This window comes from Macaca thibetana, chromosome 1, assembly GCF_024542745.1.
Source record: "Macaca thibetana thibetana isolate TM-01 chromosome 1, ASM2454274v1, whole genome shotgun sequence".
NCBI classification, from domain to species: Eukaryota; Metazoa; Chordata; class Mammalia; order Primates; family Cercopithecidae; genus Macaca; species Macaca thibetana.
Window position 1 is genome coordinate 11,924,144 of NC_065578.1, and position 19,692 is coordinate 11,943,835.

Here is a 19,692-nt window from a genome sequence, read left to right on the forward strand (position 1 = left end):
ATGGATGATAAGCTGGAGTTGAATCAGGGAGTCGGGGGACGAGGTCCAAGGACCGGTGGGAGGAATTGTGTTTGTGATGTCCATTGTGACTTGTGGCTTACCCAAGACTGTTTCTAGTTAGCAGTGCCAGATTGTAAGCTGAGACTCTAGAACTTTCTTTTCTGGCTGGATCAGGCTGGATGGGCCACTTTCTCCTCTGCATGGGCCCTGTCCTAGAACCACATCCTCACCTGAGTCTGTGACTCATCTGGGCTGGGTCAGTGTTTGTGGGACGGAGGGAGGTGGGGAAGGGCAGGTGTGACTTATAAATGGAAGAGATCTGCGGCTCCGAACCGTGTCCTAAATGGTTTACACTGCGCACAGCTTCCTCTCAGCCCGCTCTGAGCTGGAAGCACCATGTGGGTCCTGGCCCTGATCTTCCTGGCAGCAGACTGTGTGTTCTCACTAGGGGTCACTCTGTGGGTCATTTGCAGCCAGTTTTTCATTGTGCACATCCCGGCAGCAGTTGGCCACCCCGTGAAACTGAGAGTCCTTCATTGCATCTTCCAGCTGCTGGTGACATGGGTGAGTTTTGTGTTTTGTGTGTCCCCTCCAGCTGAGCATTAAGGAAGGGAACAGGAACAATCACACACCAGAAGCTTCTAGCTGAATGAACACCGGTATTATGGGGCCCGCAGTGACGGGGAATCGCACCTTCTGAAACCTGCATAATCTCTATTCGGTGGTTCTCAGCCTCTTTGGGTGTTTCTGAAGCTGGCCCCGGCTAATAACCACAAAATTCGAAGAATGATCTGCTTTCTCAGTTAACAGAAGGAGAAAACCAGTCTGGTTCTATCCACCTGTGTGTCTCCCATCTGACTTTCTTTTTTGTTGTTGGTTTGTTTTATTTTTTAAATTGAGGTAAAACATGCACATAAAATTTACCACCTTTCCCATTTTTAAGTGTACATTTCATGTGTCCATAAATGCGTCCGTATTATTCACAGCACTCGCCACTCTCTGAAGTTGTGAAGATACGAATGAATTTTCCTGAGTCTCTGGGCCCCCATTGCTGTCTGCCTGCTAGCTAGAGTCAGCAAGCCACAAAGTAAACAGGTAGCAGATGAGTAAATTAGTGTCGGTGAGCAAAACTACAGAATATGACTTTAAAAATATGTTGTTGCTTTTGAGAGCTAGAAAGCTATCTAGGTAACATCTGGTGTAATTTGTTCAAATACCTGTAAATGGAACTGTGTAGGTGTTGCCAATATGGATTTCTTATAGTTTTTCTTGTACTTTGACAGAAATTGAATATACAAAATATTTTTTTGTAAGTTTCTTACATAACGAAAAGCAATCGCCAGCGCCTCTTCTCAAGAGACACCCTAGGTGTTTCTTCTATGTTATTCAAAATAACTTCTATGCTATTCAAAAGAATGTAGCTATTATCTAAAAGAGAAGATCCCGGGAACTCAAGTCTTCTGATCTCCAGAGTCAGCTTTTATAAGATGCACTGATTGGGTCCTAGGATTTCCTGCCCTTGACTCTCAGATTCTGTAGTCCAGGCTCCCAAATACAGTGACTCGATTTCCTCCTTTACAAAGTAGGGAAAATTGCCCCTGCTTCACAACATTTTGTGGAGACTGCATGAATAACCCTCTCCAGAGGGCTTATTATAATGCCTGGCACAGAGGGAGCCCTCTCTAAATAGTAGCCATTGTTACTCTTTCTTGATTCATTTATTTTTTATGCAAAGATGTGTCATGCAACTGCTGTGTGTCCTGCGCCAGTTCTGGGCCCTAGGGCCAATGACAGGTGAGAAAGATAAAGTTCCCACAGGTCTGCCTTGAGGGAGTTTGTAGGGTCCAGGCTGTGGGGGGCGGGGAAGTGGTCCATAAAGGACCAAACCCACAAGTGAACAAGCTACAGATAAACAGCTTCCCAAAGTGGAGAATGCAAGGAGGACAGCAAAACCCATCAGGGGAGTCAAGCAGGGCTTCTCTCTTTGGGCTCCTTGAGCCTCTGGGGTCACAGAACACAAGGGGGTCATGTATTTGGATGGGGTCAAAATTACCCTATTTTCACAACTAACTTCCAATTGAAATTCTTTCTATGAGGAATGAGGGCAACAAACCACAGCCCTGAAAGCCAGACCTTGACTTTGTCACCAAAGAGGAATCAGACATATTTGCATAGCCTATTAGATATTGTGGAAACTCATGTATTCTCCTCATTTCTTTGAAACTAGGGTAGTGTCAGGCAGCAGCTAGATCTTACTACTCTATGTGCTAGTAAGGAAACACCTATGTTATTATGTCATACATTTTAATATTTTGATAAGTATATTTAAATAAAACTGCTTTTCTTTATAATCCCATGTATTTATTTTATGTATTTAAAAATGTTCTGGGCTGGGTGTAGTGGCTCACACCTGTAATCCCAGCACTTTGGGAGGCTGAGGTGGGAGGATCGTTTGAGTCCAGGAGTTTGAGACCAGCCTGGGTGACATAGTGAGGCCTCTGTCTTTCCAGAGAAACAAAACAAAACAAAACAAAAGTTCTCAAATGAGGCCTGCAGTCTTTTACCCGTGGCCAAAATTGCTGTGGCACAGACAAGGATTAGGAAACACTGGAAAGGATAACCAGAGGGAGAGCCCTCTTTATTTATATATTTTTAACTTTTTTTTTGAGCTGGAGTTTCACTCTCATTGCCCAGGCTGGAGTGCAATGGCATGATCTTAGCTTATTGCAACCTCTTCCTCTCGGGTTCAAGAGATTCTTCCACTTCAGCCTCCCAAGTAGCTGGGAATACAGGAACCCACCACCACACCTGGCTAATTTTTGTATTTTTAGTAGAGATGGGGTTTCACCATGTTGGCCAGGCTGGCCTTGAACTCCTGACCTCAAGTGATCCACCAGCCTTGGCCTCCCAAAGTGCTGGGATTACAGGCATCAGCCACTGTGCCCGGCTGTATTTTCAACTCTTTATGAAACCTTGACATATACCAAAGGGGGAACAGGGTGCCCACTCTCCAGTGTCACCATCACTGACTCCTGGCCCATCTCCCTTCCTTGTGTCCCTAAATGTCCCTAACTTTTCCCTCATTTTCATTTATTTAAGAAGCTAATCTTGGACATCATATTATTTCATCCTAAAATTGTTCAGTAGGCATTTTCAAAAGATATGAACTCCCCCTTCCTGTTTTTAAAAAATGTACCCACACTATAGTTAGCTACACAGGCTTGGGGTGGCCAGATTGGCTGGGATGGCACAGGAAGGCCTCCCTGGAAACAGAGGTCGCGCCCAGGGTGAGGTGGAGCAGGGCCTCGTGGTGGAGGTGGGTGTCGCAAGTACAGGGGCCATCGAGGGCGCCCAGAAGTCTGGCTTGTAGTGGCTGGAGTGGAAGGTGTCAGGAGAGTGGGTTGAGAGGAGCTGGCTGGTGCTGTGGTCACCTGGGCCTGCATGAGAGTGGATTTTCCTGCAGGTGTCCTGAGGGCACTGAGGGCTTGAGCAGGGCTGTGGTCCAATCTGACTGCAGTTTCCAATCACTCCTTTTGTCACCTGTGGAGGGTAGGTTGTGAAGGCCAGACTCCAGATGGCCTGTGAAGAAACCCATCTCGACAGATTTCTTCTTCTCTCTCCAACAGGGGATGATTTTTGAGAAGCTCAGAATCTGTTCTATGCCCCAATTCATCCGTTTCGTGCACGATCTGCCGCCGCTAAAGTACGACCCCGATGTTGTGGTCACAGATTTCCGCTTTGGGACAATCCCTGTGAAGCTGTATCAGCCCAAGGCATCCACCTGCGCCCTGAAGCCTGGCATCGTGTACTACCACGGTGGCGGGGGCGCCCTGGGGAGCTTGAGTAAGAACCCTTTTCTCAGACCTCCCAAAGGGTGGTGGCACCCCTTAACATGACTTGAAAGAATGGGCATCTTCCTGGGGCTTAAAGTCTGCTATTATTACCAGGGAACACCAGGGCAGTTCATGGTTTGCAGATCATTGAGGGGGCAAAAATATGGGATATATTGCCCTCTTATGTATCTCCTTATTTACCTAAATGTAATCCTTAGTTAAATGCAATAATACTGTAATATAAGGAAGGATACTGTAAGGTAAAGATCCTGAAATATCCCCTTACTTGCATTTATATGTGTACATATGTATATACATATAAATATATACATGTATATATCACTACTCTACTTATAATCACCACCTCTATTTAGTTGGAAATAAGGATATTTTAAATGAAAAGAATTAAAACACAGCATTTTGTGTCACATCAGGTGTTGCTAAGACAAATTCTGGTACAGACAAATAGGAAGATTTGAGAAAAATCAATGAGAGGAAAAAGTCACTACTGAGACAAGTTTACTATCTTAATTATTACTCCCAGGGAATTGGGAGAGGGGAAACATCTTTATATGCTTTCTAATCTGTGGAATGCCAGGGTCCCAGTGTGGCAGCCTTTGAGAATAAGGGATTTAATGCAAGGGTGATGTTGGTTTTGTCTATATGAGAATGATAGTAACAGCCAATATTTATTAAGCAATATTTATTAATATTACTAATTACACACAGGCACTGTGAGAACCCTACAGGTGGATGATCTCATTCTAACTCCAACACTCTATGAGTTAGATATTATCATTACCCCAGTTCACAGATGAGGAAATCAAGCCTCAGGAGGTTAAGAGGCGTGCTAGGCACTATGTCATCTCAAACTAGAAGGAGGCAAAGATGAGATTTGAACTCCAGTCTGTCTGAATCCAGAGCTCACACCCTAAACCTCTGCACTCTACAGTCAAACAGCTTTGCAGATATTTTTAATGACTTGTAGGATGGATCGGAGGGTGGGCATCTCAGAGAAAGTTGTTCAGGCAGTACCACGAAGGAGAATCAGTGAGAAGATTGACTGGCGCTTTGCTGGAGTAGAGGAAAACCTAGTCAGCGTCGGCCCAAGGGCTGTGTCTATAAGAAGAAGACAGCAACAATGGCTGGCAAAGGAAGCCTTCCTAGTGAATGTTAAAAACCATTTATTTTCTAGAAACCCACCATGGCATATGCTCTCGTTTGTGCAAGGAGAGTGACTCTGTGGTTCTGGCAGTTGGGTGAGTAAAGGGGAGATTCCAGGGAGCCAGCAGGGAGCAAGGCTCTGATGTGGAGAGATGGGGTGGGAAGAAGAAATGGGGGTGGGGGGTGGGAGCAGATTGGTGCTGGAGGAAGCCCAGAGGCGAGGATGGGCTGGGAGAAGCCAGTGAGTAGAGAAAGAGAAGGCAGCTGGGTGCGGTGGCTCACGCCTGTAATCCCAACACTTTGAGAGGCCACAGCGGGCGGAATTCTTGAGCCCAGGAGTTCAGACCAGCCTGGGCAACATAGTGAGATCCCATTTTTACAAAAAATACAAAAATTAGCCAGGTGTGGTGGTATATGCCTGTAGTCCCAGCTACTTGGGAGGCCGAAGTGGAAGAAGAACCTGAGCCTAGGAGGTTGCAGTGAGCCGTGATTGCGCCACTACACTCAGCCCGGGTGACAGAACAAGACCCTGTCTTAAATAAAACAAAACAAGAAAAAGAGAGTGAGAGAAAAATAAGGGGAGGTGAAGACAGATGGAGAGACAGAGAATGGGGAACCCCTTCCTCTGTGCATGTGGGCCTTGGGTTTGTTTAAACAGAGGCATTTTGTGCGTTTGGAAGCTGGGTAGGAGGTGGTCTTCTTTAAGCAGATGAGGTGCAGAGTTTCACTACACGAACACCTGGGTGACATAGCTCTTCTTTGAGTAAAACAGCCCTGCACCTCCCTCTGCTAAATGCCTGTGGTACCCTGTACCATCACTCAAACAATCGAAATGCTGCCACATCCACTTCCAAGTGCTCCCAAAAGGGAGGTCCCTCTGGCAGAGACCCACTGAAGAAAGCGAGAAAAACAAAAACAAAACCAGACCCATTGTCTCTCCTAATGGATCTCTGACAGTCACCACCCAGCCTGGAGCCTCAAAGAGGGCGTGGTGGGCATTGGGTCCCCTGTTCTGCTGCCTGACGCAGCATCACACACATGGTTCCTCCTGGTTAAGTTTCCCTGTAGTTTCATGTAAAGGTACACACTCTAAAGAAATATCAGTTCTCTGCGTCTCAGTGGGGGTACATATGCCAACTTTCTTATGGCACAACTACCTGAAGAGAGTAGAAAATGAAGAGATGAAGCTGGGCACAGTGGTTCATGCTTGTAATCCCAGCACTTTGGGAGGCCAAGGTGGGTGGATCACTTGAGGCCAGGAGTTCAAGACCAGCCTGGCCAACATGGTGAAACCTTTTCTCTACTAAAAATACAAAAATTAGCCAGACGTGGTGGCGTGTGCCTGTAGCCCCAGCTACTCAGGAGGCTGAGGCAGGAGAATCACTTGAACCGGGAAGGCAGAGGTTACAGTGAGCTGAGATGGCGCCACTGCACTCTAGCCTGGGGGACAGAGTAAGACTCCGTCTCAAAAAAAAAAAAAGAAAAGAAAAGAAAAGAAAAACAAAATTAAGAGATGAGATGAGAGAGAGAACTGGATAAACCCCTGACTTTACAATTCTTAGCTCCAGAAGGGTTTCTACCATGGGATGTTGCTGGACACCTTATCCTTCTGGTTGTGCCAAACCAAGAGATTGTCAGTAGAACATGCTAGCAAGTCTCCGCTAGAAAGTTATTTTCTAAATCCAAGGTAGACAGGATTTTGGAGTTAAGGGCATTGCTTTCCAGGACTTCCTATTCCCAGGTGGCCTGAAATGGGGGTATGGAATGGAAATGGCATCAGCCATTTGTTGGTCCCATAGAGTATTTCTGTTTCTTTCTCTTTCCTTTCTTTCTTTTTTTTTTTTTTTTATTTGTGGCCAGCATTGAAAAATAGTGAACTTTCTCACAAAATCTGGATTTCTGGAATCTCTTAGCAATACCAGGTAGGCATGGCAGCAATGGTGTTGAGTGTACATAGCTTGTTTGGAAGAGTGCTGTATATCTCTGGCCTCTGGTGGTACAGTCAGTCCTCAACACTGTCGACAGGTTCTTGGAACTATGACTTGGAGTAAAACCAATTTTACCTATTACAAAACCTAGGCTAATTGATATAAACAGAATTAAGCTCTAATGGTATAATCCTGGCCACAAAACACCAGCAAATTTATTAAATTTTTTAAAAATTTATTTTACTACTTTTATATTTTATCATTTTTTTTTCTTTTTCTTTTTCTTTTTTTTGAGACAGAGTCTCGCTCTGTCACCCAGGCTGGAGTGCAGTGGCGCGATCTCGGCTCACTGCAAGCTCCGCCTCCTGGGTTCACGCCATTGTCCCGCCTCAGCCTCCTGAGTAGCTGGGACTACAGGTGCCCACCACCGTGCCCGGCTAATTTTTTTGTATTTTTAGTAGAGACGGGGTTTCACCGTGTTAGCCAGGATGGTCTCGATCTTATGACTTTGTGATCTGCCCGCCTCGGCCTCCCAAAGTGCTAGGATTACATGCATGAGCCACCGCACCCGGCCTATCATTTTCTTTAGTAGAGGTGAGGGCTTGCCATGTTGCCCAGGCTGGTCTCAAACTTCTGAGGTCAGGCAATCCTTCTTCCTCAGCTTCTCAAAGTGCTGAGATTACAGGCATGAGCCACTATGCCTGCTGTAAGCTTCTAAATAAAGACCAAAACCTGCTAATATTAAAAATTGAAATAAACATGAGCTATACATATATTTTTAAAAGATTGATAAAAACAAAAAGATAATTGTTTGCCCAATTCTTGGTGAATCAGTGAGTGATGGTGGTCATTCTGGTGGTGGGTTAAATCTAGGAATAAATGTTTGCAAGGTGAAAATTGTCAGGAGTACCTCTGACCATCTCCCAGTTCAAAACTAAGCACTCACAAATGTGGCAGGCTCACTGAGAGCTTCTGTACTGCATCATTTATTTTTGTGCAGATGTATGATTATTGTAGACTTTACGCTTTTTTTTTTTTTTTTTTTTTTTGAGATGGGCTCTCCCTCTGTCACCCAGGCTGGAGTACAATGGTGCGATCTCGGCTCACTGCAACTTCCGCCTCCTGGGCTCAAGCGATTCTTGGGCCTCAGCCTCCTGAATAGCTGGGACCACAGATGCACACCACCACACCTGGCTAGTTTTTTGTATTTTTGGTAGAGGCAGGGTTTCACCATGTTGCCCAGGCTAGTTTTGAACTCCTGAGCTCAGGCGATCCATCTGCCTTGGCCTCCCAAATTGCTGGGATTACAGGCGTGAGCCACTGTGCTTGGCTGACTTTATAAATTTTTTTTTTTTTTTCCTGAGACAGAGTTTCACTCTTGTTGCCCGGGTTGGAGTACAATGGCGCGATCTCAGCTCACCACAACCTCTACCTCCCGGGTTCAAGGGATTCTTCTGCCTCAGCCTTCCTGAGTAGCTGGGATTATAGGCATGTGCCACCGCGCCCGGTTAATTTTGTATTTTTAGTAGAGACAGGGTTTCTCCATGTTGGTCAGGCTGGTCTTGAACTCCTGACCTCAGGTGATCCGCCTGCCTCGGCCTCCCAAAGTGTTGGGATTACAGGCGTGAGCCACCGCACCTGGCTGGCTTTATGCATTTTTCATTTTGCAATAACGTATATTCCTTCATCTATTCGGTTTCCAACTCACTTATTCTAATTCAGGGTCATGGGGGCTGGATCCTATCCCTGCAGCTTAGGGAACAAGGCAGGAACCCGCCCTGGACAGGACACCCTCCTATCGCAGGGCACACTCACACCTACACCCACATTCACTTGGACCGGGACAATTTAGACATGCTCATGAATATAACATACACATCTTTGGGATGTGGGAGGAAACTGGAAGACCGGGAGAAAACCCACACAGACATGAGGAGAATGTGCAGACTCCACACAAACAGTAGTAGCCTAGGCTGGAGTCATTTTTCTTCCTTTCATCAATATAATGAAACAATGTTGAATGAAATGACATTATTTGAGGGCTGCTTTTTTTTTTTTTCTTCTTTGAGACAGAGTCTCACTCTGTCGGTCGCTCAGGCTAGAGTGCAGTGGCGTGATCATAGCTCACTGTAGCCTCAACCTCCCAGGCCCAAGCGATCCACTTGCCTTAGCCTCCTGAGTAGCTGGGACTACAGGCATCCACCACCACACCCAGCTAATTTTTTGTATTCTTTGTAGAGATGGGGTCTCACCATGTTGCCCAGGCTGGCCTTGAACTCTTAGACTCAAGGGATCGGCCCTCCTCGGCCTCCTAAAGTGCTGAAATTAAAGGCATGAGCCACTGGCCTGGCCGACCTGCTGTATTTAAGTCTATAAGATCCCCCCTAACAAAATCTGTAGGTATGGCATGATTAATTAAAAACCCAAGCAGGCCTTGAAGTTGCTCATACAAGAATCATAAAACAGGAAGCAGGAGCAGGTGAGTCAGGGAAGCAACATGAGGTAGGTTCAGGAAGATGGGGCCAGTGTGGGTGATATTTACACTGTTGGCCAATTGGTGGATGTCTCGTGACATCGGTCCCCCATTAGGGCATTGAGATAGTAGGAATGGCACCTGCCTAGGTATGTGGGCTGTATGTGTCTCGTCTCATTTAAACCTCACACCTAACTACCTGCTCAAGTTTCAGAAAGGGAAGTGAATGGACTAATTTGGGCTAAAAGATGCTAGACGCTGATATTTTTGGATCTGCTGGGACGTTGGGTATCAACTGTGTTTCTTGATTCCTTTTCAGTTACCGCCAGTTACCTAAGCATAAGTTTCCAGTGCCAATAAGAGACTGCTTGGTGGCCACCATCCACTTCCTGAAGTCCCTGGATGCACACGGAGTGGATCCAGCCCGGGTTGTGGTCTGTGGTGACAGTTTGGGAGGGGGAATAGCCACGGTGGTTTGTCAAAAACTTGTGGACAGGCCAGATCTGCCCCGGATCCGAGCTCAGATCCTGATCTACGCCAGTCTCCAAGCCCTGGATTTACAAACCCCTTCCTTTCAACAGAGTAGAAACATCCCCCTGCTCAACTGGAGTTTCGCCTGCTACTGTTTTCCTCAATACCTGGACTTCAGCTCCTCCTGGCGAGAGGTCATCATGAAAGGCGCCCATTTGCCTGCCAAAGTTTGGGAAAAGTACAGAAAGTGGTTGGGCCCGGAAAACATCCCCGAGAGGTTTAAGAAGAGGGGCTACCGACCGATACCCCCTGAGCCCGTGAATGAAGCTGCTTACTTGGAAGTAAGTGTTGTCCTGGATGTGATGTGCTCGCCTCTGATTGCAGAAGATGACGTAGTGTCTCAGCTCCCGGAAACTTGCATCGTGAGCTGTGAGTATGATGCTCTCCGGGACGATTCACTGTTGTACAAGAAGAGGCTGGAAGACCTGGGAGTGCCCGTGACCTGGCACCATATGAAGGATGGTTTCCATGGAGTGCTCACCACCATTGACATGAGCTTCTTTCACTTTCCGTGCTCCATGAGAATTCTGAATGCGTTAGTCCATTTCATAAAGGGGCTGTGACCATCTTTCTTCTCTGCTGGTACTGCGGTGTGGATTCCACTGGCCTCCAGCCTCCCACAGGGCTCTCTGTTGCTGATTTAGGTGGTGCATAGCGGGGCTAGGGAAGGGGTGGAGGTTGCTGTCACTTTTCTAGTCCAGGTTCTAGAACCACATGATGCATGCTCCTGATGTCCAGAGGATGTGGTAGAAAAGACAGGTTTGGGGGTGGGAGTGGGGGTCTCTGTCTCTGTTCTCTGTTGGGAAAATCTAGGCTGACAATCTTCAGTGGCCATTTGTGGGAGTGAATCAGCAGGTAAGAGCTGTTCTCAGCCTCCCTATGGAGCAGTTCAGGCTCTCCAGATTGATCCAGACTGTGTGTGACTTGTGTCCACTTGGCTGGACTTTGAAATAGCACAAGGACAACACGCATAACCTCACGGGGCTTTCCCAATGAGGCTCAGAGGCAGGAGCTCTGATGCTCTCGGCTGCTGTGAGGTAGTGGTGCTGGTGGAGAAACTGGCTTCACCCACCTTCTCTTCTGTGAACAGTAGTGACTTTTCCTGCTGTTTCTCAGCCTCTGGGATCAGAGTCTTGACTGCCTGGGCTGGAAACGTTAAGATAGAATGGATAGAGCTTCCACAGTTGTTGGCATCGAGTGGTGGGTGAAGACAGCCTGCAGCTGCCCGACTTGGGGAGCTCTGGAGCTCCTGGAATCAAAGCCTGGCTTCCAACCAGAAGCCCCAAAGCAATATTCTAAGAGTTTGAGGAGAGAAGTTGGGAGGGAAGTGGGGTCCTGAGCTAGAGAACCATGAAGGCTGAGTCTAACTAGATAACCCTGTCCACAGTGCAAAGTCAAGACAGCCAAAGGAACAGAAGATGTATTCGTGAGAACTATTTCTTTTTTAAGACATGGAACCAACTCAAATTGGCCTCCATTAGAAAGAGAATAGATTGGCTTAGGTAGCGATGCATGCTAGGCATACATTAGGCAAGGTTTGATCCAGGAACTCACACAGTGCCATCAGCTGTCCTGTCTTCTCTGCTCTGTTCTTCTCTCCTCTTAATGCCACCTTCACCTCTCCATGTGGTGGCACTGATCAGCTTGATGCTTACCTTCTCCCAGGGTCAAGTTCATTATCATGGACTTGCCTCATTCTCAGCAGTCCCAGAAAAAAACCTCATTGCAACTTAATGGCTTTGTTGGCTTTCTGAGCAATGTGTCCAGTTGCCACAGCCAAGGGAATGGAATGATCTAAATGACCATTCCCAAGTCCTATGCCATCTTGAGAGTGGAGGGTGGAGTCAATTCACCTTGGTGCTTGGACTAAACATGGGGTGGTAAGTGACAACTTCCCTAATTGAAGGGTAAATGGTTGTTGGGTGGACACCAACACTTATTCTACTACAGAAGCTAAATTGAACCCTCAGGCAGGATATGTGAAAGTGGCAAGAGGTGTCAAGGACCACTGGGCAAGTTGGCCAACTGTTCCTTAGGAATGAAAATTCATTTGAAAAGAATGGTCAGGCTCCCGTGCTGGCCCCACCTGGTCTTCTGGAGGCTCTGATCTTGGTTAGTTAGTGGTCTTTACAGGTCAAGGTCAAGGCCATTGCACAAAAAACCCTGTGCATGCCCTTAACTTGCTTTCAGTTGAATATTTGGGTTGAACTATGAGGCAGAGAGGAATCCTGTTGGGTGACTCCTTGCTCTATTCACAGTTGACCAGCAGGTGGTTTGTTGGAGAAACAGTAACCATCCCCTGAAAACACACACTGTGGTAGCCACTCAACTGTTGAAGAGCACTGGAGTCCAAGGGGTGAGGCCGCCTCTGAGACAGGCCTCTGAGTTGAGTCTGGGAGAGGCTCCCTCCCTGGAGTGTTGCTTTTCTTGTTTCACCCCTGCCTCTGGAGATGGGTGGAGGAACATGAGCTGACCTTCTGGGAAGTTAGGTTGGCGAGGAGTTGCTGAGGCACTGCCGGGCTGTGCCCAGTAGAGAGGAATGTATAACATTTTAAGAGGCTGAGAGCACCCCTGGCTGGGCTCATGCCCATGGCAGCTTCCTTCTGCAGATCATGGGAGAAATCAAGCACTTTCACCTAATGGCTAGATGATTGATTTGGGGATGAAATTCTCCACTCCTCTCCTTTACCACATCACCACTATCCTTCCTGCAATCCACCCACGAGACTCACTGAGTGGAAAAGGGATAGGAATGAATGTTCACCCAGGGCCGGCTACATGCTAGGCACTGTACTGGACCATTTAAATTTGCCACCTCTTAGGTTCCTCACATTAATCTTACAGAGTAGGTACAGGCATACCTATGAATATTGCAGATTCAGTCCCAGACCACAGCAATAAAGCAAGTCACATGAACTTTTTCTTTCCTTAGTGTATATAAAATTACATTTCCACTATATTAGTTTATTAAGTGTGCAATAGTGTTCTGTATTTAAAAAGCATGTACATACCTTAATTTAAATATACCTTGTTGCTTAAAAATGCTAACAATCGTCTGAGCCTTCAGGGATTGCAGTAGCCTAGGCTACCACTGTCTATATGGTTTGCACATTCTGCCCATGTCTGCATGGGTTTTCTCTGAGTCCTCCAGATTTCTCCCAAATTCCAAAGATGTGTATATTACATTCATGGGAATGTCTAAATTGTCATAATCTTTTTGCTGGTTGATGGTCTTGCCTTCATGTTGATGCTGCAGGTGGTGGTTGCTGAAGGTGGGAGTGGCTGTGGCAATTTCTTTTTTTTTTTTTTAATTTATTTATTATTATTATACTTTAAGTTGTAGGGTACATGTGCATAACGTGCAGGTTTGTTACATATGTATACTTGTGCCATGTTGGTGTGCTGCACCCATCAACTCGTCATTTACATCAGGTATAACTCCCAATGCAATCCCTCCCCCCTCCCCCCTCCCCATGATAGGCCCTGGTGTGTGATGTTCCCCTTCCTGAGTCCAAGTGATCTCATTGTTCAGTTCCCACCTATGAGTGAGAACATGCAGTGTTAGGTTTTCTGTTCTTGTGATAGTTTGCTAAGAATGATGGTTTCCAGCTGCATCCATGTCCCTACAAAGGACACAAATTCATCCTTTTTTATGGCTGCATAGTGTTCCATGGTGTATGTGTGCCACATTTTCTTAATCCAGTCTGTCACTGATGGACATTTGGGTTGATTCCAAGTCTTTGCTATTGTGAATAGTGCTGCAATAAACATACATGTGCATGTGTCTTTATAGCAGCATAATTTATAATCCTTTGGGTATATACCCAGTAATGGGATGGCTGGGTCATATGGTACATCTAGTTCTAGATCCTTGAGGAATCGCCATACTGTTTTCCATAATGGTTGAACTAGTTTACAATCCCACCAACAGTGTAAAAGTGTTCCTATTTCTCCACATCCTCTCCAGCACCTGTTGTTTCTTGACTTTTGAATGATCGCCATTCTAACTGGTGTGAGATGGTATCTCATTGTGGTTTTGATTTGCATTTCTCTGATGGCCAGTGATGATGAGCATTTTTTCATGTGTCTGTTGGCTGTATGAATGTCTTCTTTTGAGAAATGTCTGTTCATATCCTTTGCCCACTTTTTGATGGGGTTGTTTGTTTTTTTCTTGTAAATTTGTTTGAGTTCTTTGTAGGTTCTGGATATTAGCCCTTTGTCAGACGAGTAGATTGCAAAAATTTTCTCCCATTCTGTAGGTTGCCTGTTCACTCTGATGGTAGTTTCTTTTGCTGTGCAGAAGCTCTTTAGTTTAATGAGATCCCATTTGTCAATTTTGGCTTTTGCTGCCGTTGCTTTTGGTGTTTTAGACGTGAAGTCTTTGCCCATGCCTATGTCCTGAATGGTACTACCTAGGTTTTCCTCTAGGATTTTTATGGTATTAGGTCTAACAGCAATTTCTTAAAATAAGACAACAGTGGATTTGCCACATCAGTGGACTCTTCCTTTCATGAAAGATTTCTCTGTAGCAGGTGATGCTGTTCTATAGCAGTTTTACCCACAGTAAAATTTCTTTCAAAACTGGAGTCGGTCCTCTCAAACCCCTATGCTACTTTATCAACTAAGTTTATGTAATATTCTAAATCTTTTGTTGTCATTATAGCATTTTCACCGAGAGTAGATTCCATCTCAAGAAATCACGATTTTTACTTATCCGTAGGAAGCAACTCCTCATCTGCCCAAGTCTGTTCCTGAGATGGCAGCAATTCAGTCATATTTTCAGGCTCCACTCCTAATTCTAGTTCTCTTGCTGTTTCCACCACATCTGCAGTTAATGTCTCCCACTGAAGTCACGAACCCCTCAGAGTCATCCATGAGGGTTGGAATCAACTTATTCCAAACTGTTAATGATGATATTTTGACCACCTCCCATAAATCGTGAATGTTCCTCATGGCTTCTGGAATCGCGAATTCTTTTCAGAAGGTTTCCAATTTACTTTGCTGAGGTCCATAAGAGGACTCACTGCCTACGATAACTATAGCCTTACAAATTGTATTTCTTAAATAATTAGACTTGTAAGTCAGAATACTCCTTGATCCATAGGCTGCAAAATGGATATTGTGTCAGCAGGCATGAACACAATATTAACCTTGTACATCTCCATCAGAGTTCTTGGGTTATCAGGTGTCTTGTAAATAAGCAGTAATATTTTCGGCCGGGCGCGGTGGCTCAAGCCTGTAATCCCAGCACTTTGGGAGGCCGAGACGGGCGGATCACGAGGTCAGGAGATCGAGACCATCCTGGCTGACACGGTGAAACCCCGTCTCTACTTTAAAAAATACAAAAAACTAGCCAGGCGAGGTGGCGGCGCCGGTAGTCGCAGCTACTCGGGAGGCTGAAGCAGGAGAATGGCATGAACCCGGGAGGCGGAGCTTGCAGTGAGCTGAGATCCGGCCACTGCACTCCAGCCTGGGCGGCAAAGCGAGACTCCGTCTCAAAAAAAAAAAAAAAAAAAAAAAAAAAAAAAAAAAAAAAAGAAATATTTCTAGGTCATAGTGGATCAGGAGTGAAGAAGTCAATTCATTATTCACTCCTTGGGTCCTGTCTTAGACTTTGCCTTCCCAGTAAGCCTTCCTACTCCAGTCAGGGTTAGATTCTTCTCCTTCAGGCTTGCATAGCAGACAGTAGTTCCTCAATCATAGTTCTGAGCACATTGCATTGTGATTATACAGTGACTGAAAATGTGAATCGGATTGGACTAAAGTGTTCCGTAATCCAATCCATACACTGGATTAAAGTGGTGCCCAATTTCTAATGTTCACAGGTGCTTGGAAAAGCAAATGACAATCATCTCTGGATGAAGGAAATATTCTATGCTTTACATTATTTTTGCAAAGAGTTTTTAAAATACCAGCTACATGAGAAGAAAAGAGCTAGAAATAAGAACCCAATGAAACAACAGTAAAAAATCCACATTCTGTAAAAGAGGTCTGCTAACTATGCTCAAGGGGATAAAATATAAATCTGAAATTTGAGGAGGTTGAAAGTGGTAATTAAAAGTTCAGGAGGCAAAACAAAATTTAAAAAATTAAAATGGTAAAAGTAACATAGCGTTAATGCACACGCACACACACACATATATATAGGAAACAAATAGAAATTCTAGAACTGAAGAATGCAGTAATCAAAAGAAAAATTCAATGGATAGACCTGTCAAAAGAAAAACTTCAGCCAAGTTAAATTTAAAAGAGTTTAATTGAGCAATGAATGATTCACAAATTGGGCAGCCCCCAGAATCATAGCAGATTCAGAGAGACTCCAGAGGTGCCTTGTGGTGAGAACAAATTTATAGACCAAAAAAGGGGGAAGTTACATACAGAAATTGGAGGTGAGGTACAGAAACAGCTGGATTGGTTACAGGTTGGCGTTTGCCTTATTTGAACATAATTTGAACACTCAGCAGCCTGTGCATGGCTGAAGTATGACTTCTGGGATTGGCTAAGACTCAGCTGTTGTTACAGGTGCATACTTCTAAGTTAGGTGTTCAATCTTGTCTGCCTATTAAGCTAGGTTACGATTTGTCCACAAGGACTCAAATAGAGAAGTGCAGAGTCCTCCTCAGGCCATATTTAGTTTGCTTTAACAGGTTTGATTTCACCTTAGACACACCGGAAGAAAAGTTATGTAAACTGGAATCTAGGTCAGAAGAAACTGTAAGAAATCAAGCATGAAGAGACAAAAGCATAGAAAATACAGAAGAGGGGGCCAGAGGCATTGAGGATTCAGTGATAAGAAAGAACAAATATATAATTGGTGTCCTAGAAGGAGAGTAGAAAGAAAGGAGGCAGGAGCCATATCTGAACAGAAAATAGCTGAGAATTTCCTAAAATGATTGAAAGACATTTATCCATAAATCCAAGAAGCATATTGCAAGCAGCATAAAGCAATCCACTCCTAGATACATCAGAATAATGCTGCAGGAAACCAAGGACAAAGAGAAAATTTTAAAAACAAAACAATTGCCCAAATACCTTAAAAGAATTAGTAGACTGACACCTGTTTTCTCAGAAGCAACAATGACAGTCAGGAAACAGTGGAAAAATATATTCTATGTGTGAAGAAAAGTAACTGCCAAACTGGAATTCTACCCTCACTGAAAATATCCTTCAGAATCAAAGTAAAATAAAGATGTTTTCAGATAAATAGAAACTGAGGAAGTTTGCCACCAGCAGAACTCCTTTAAAGAATATTCTAAAGGGTTCTTCAGGAAAAAGGAAAATGATCACAGATGGGAGGTCAGAGATGAAGAATGGAATAAAAAATAATGCAAATGAAAATTATGTGGGCAAATCTAAATAAATGCTAACTATAAAATGATAATAATAATAATAACACATGTAATGTAAAATATATAGGAAAGAGAATTAAAGTACACAATAACATATAGGTCTGGAAGGGACCAAATAGAGTTAAATTGTTCTAAGGTCCTTGAGTTTTCTGGGAGGAGGGTAAAAATATCAACCAACATTAGACTTTGCTAAGTCATGAGTGCAGGGTAATTTATTTGGTAAACACTAAAGTAATAGAAAATAGTTTAGTCTATTATGGGAAGTAGAAAAATAATAGTTAAGGGAATTTATATTCTCAAAACAACAATTAAGGGAATTTATAGCCTTAAAAGCATATAGAAGAAAGGAATAAAGGCTGAAAATTAATGAACTAAACATCCATCTCAAAAAACCAAAAAACTGATAACAAAACAAATCCAAAGAAAATACAAGGAACATAATGAAAAAAATTAAGTTTTTAAAAGTATTTTTATACTTACCCTTTTTTAAAAAAATTATTTTTTTATATCTTTAAAGGAATATTTCTGAAATAAAACAATAACACAATAGAGATGATCAACCATATCACGTTTTGGCTCTTGGCAAAAACTGATAAAAGTGGTACTATCTGGTGAGAACATTAAAGGTAAAAGAGAAAAGGCATAAATAATAAATACTAGGCATAAAGGGAACTTTAATAGAAGCCCTAGAGATACAAAAAGATAAGAAGAAGATATTATGAGCAATGTATGTCAAAACTTTTGAAAATTTAGATGCAATGTGAAAATTCCTAGAAAAATACAACTTACCAAAACTGGAAAAGGCAACAGAAAACCTATGTAGTTTTGTACCTAATAAAGATAGCGAATCTAAAATAGAAAAGCCTTCCAACAAAAACAAAACCAAACAGAAACCTCCTGGCCCAGATGGATTGATTTACATAATATTCAAGGAAGAAGTAACAGCCATACACACACACAAAACCTGATTTAAAAAGGAGCAAAGGCAAAGACCTAAAAAGAGAATTACAGTTAGACCCAACAATCCCATTACTAAGTATTTACCCAAAGGAAAATAAACCCTTCTACCAAAAAGATACCTATATTTGTATATTTATTGCAGCACTATTTACAACAGTAAAGACATGGAATTAACCCGGGTGCCCCTCAATGGTGTGGATTGGATAAAGAAAATGTGGTACAGGCTGGGTGCAGGGGCACACGCCTGTAATCCCAGCACTTTGGGAGACTGAGGCTGGTGGATCACTTGAGCTTACGAGTTTGAGACCAACCTGGGCAACGTGGTGAAACCTCGTCTCTACCAAAAAGATAAAAATTAGCCAGATGTGGTGGTACGCACCTGCAGAACCAGCTACTCAGGAGACTGAAACAGGAGGATTGCTTCAGCCTGGGAGGTTGAGGCTGCAATGAGCTGTGATCATGTCAATGCACTTCAGCCTAAGTGACAGAGTAAGACACTGTCTCTGAAAAGAAAAGACAAGAAAAGAAAATGTGGTACATATACATCATGGAATACTACATAGCCATAAAGAGGAATGAAATCATGTTCTGTGTGGCAACATAGATGCACCTGGGGCCATTATCCTAAGTGAATTAATGCAGAAACAGAAAACCAAAAATCACATGTTCTCACTTATAAGTGAGAGCTCAACACTGGGGACACATGGGCACAAACATGAGAACAGTGGACACCAGGGATTCCAAAAGTGGGGAGGGGGAAGGAGGGCAGGTGTTGAAAACTCCCTATTGGGTACTATGTTCACTACTTGGGTGGCAGGATCATTAGAAGCCCAAGTTCTAGGATCTTGCAATATATGCATGTAAAAACCTGCACATACACCCCTTGAACCTAAAATAAAAAATGAAAAACAAAAATATGGGCAAAGGACTTGAATAGACATTTCTCTAAAGTGGGTATATAAATGGCCAATGAGCATGTGACAAGATGCTCGATACTGTTAGTCATTAGGGGAAATTAAATCACAATGAGATGCCACTTCACACCCACGAGGCTGGTTGTTATTTAAAAACTGGAAAATAACAAGGGTTGGTGAGGAGGTAGTGAAATGGGAACCCTCGTGCTCTGCTGGCAGGAATGAGAAATGATGCAGATGCTGTGGAAAACAGATCTTTTTGTGGTTCGTGAGCCTGATGATTGGGTGTTCATGTACGTGTGTGAGATGTGCCACCCTTGAAACTTGTTATGACGTCAGCACGTCACCCATCTGACCTGGAAAAAAAGAAAAAGAAAAGAGAGAAGAAAACAGTTTTGTGGTGCCAATATCACTTCTAGGTATGAACCCAAAGAACTGAAAGCAGGGATTCAAACAGCTACTTGTACACCAGTGTTCATACCAGCATTATTTACAAAAGCCAAAATGTGAAAACACAGCAAATGTCCATCACCAGATGAA

At 43.9% G+C, this 19,692-nt stretch overlaps 2 protein-coding genes and 1 non-coding gene across 3 annotated transcripts in view; 2 read left to right on the forward strand and 1 right to left on the reverse strand.

Moving 5' to 3' along the window:
• The window catches only part of DHRS3 (dehydrogenase/reductase 3), a 1,035,619-nt gene that overhangs the window by 157,337 nt on the left and 858,590 nt on the right, over positions 1 to 19,692 (reverse strand). The window lies entirely within an intron of this gene.
• Positions 330 to 13,226, forward strand: AADACL3 (arylacetamide deacetylase like 3). Its single transcript, XM_050788714.1, has 4 exons — positions 330 to 564; positions 3,627 to 3,843; positions 5,029 to 5,092; positions 9,718 to 13,226. The coding sequence occupies exons 1-4, from the start codon at positions 397 to 399 to the stop codon at positions 10,490 to 10,492; spliced, it is 1,224 nt and encodes a 407-aa protein (XP_050644671.1). The 5' UTR covers positions 330 to 396; the 3' UTR covers positions 10,493 to 13,226.
• Positions 19,406 to 19,509, forward strand: LOC126945540 (small nucleolar RNA U13). Its single transcript, XR_007722476.1, has one exon. It is a non-coding gene; the product is annotated as a small nucleolar RNA U13 (small nucleolar RNA).

Bases quoted from the DNA above. Each gene is read 5' to 3' on its own strand.
- AADACL3 (XM_050788714.1), top strand. From the start codon at position 397: ATGTGGGTCCTGGCCCTGATCTTCCTGGCAGCAGACTGTGTGTTCTCA. The intron at 565-3,626 runs GTGAGTTTTGTG...TCTCTCCAACAG, and splicing joins TCCAGCTGCTGGTGACATGG to GGGATGATTTTTGAGAAGCT. The intron at 3,844-5,028 runs GTAAGAACCCTT...TTTATTTTCTAG, and splicing joins GGGCGCCCTGGGGAGCTTGA to AAACCCACCATGGCATATGC.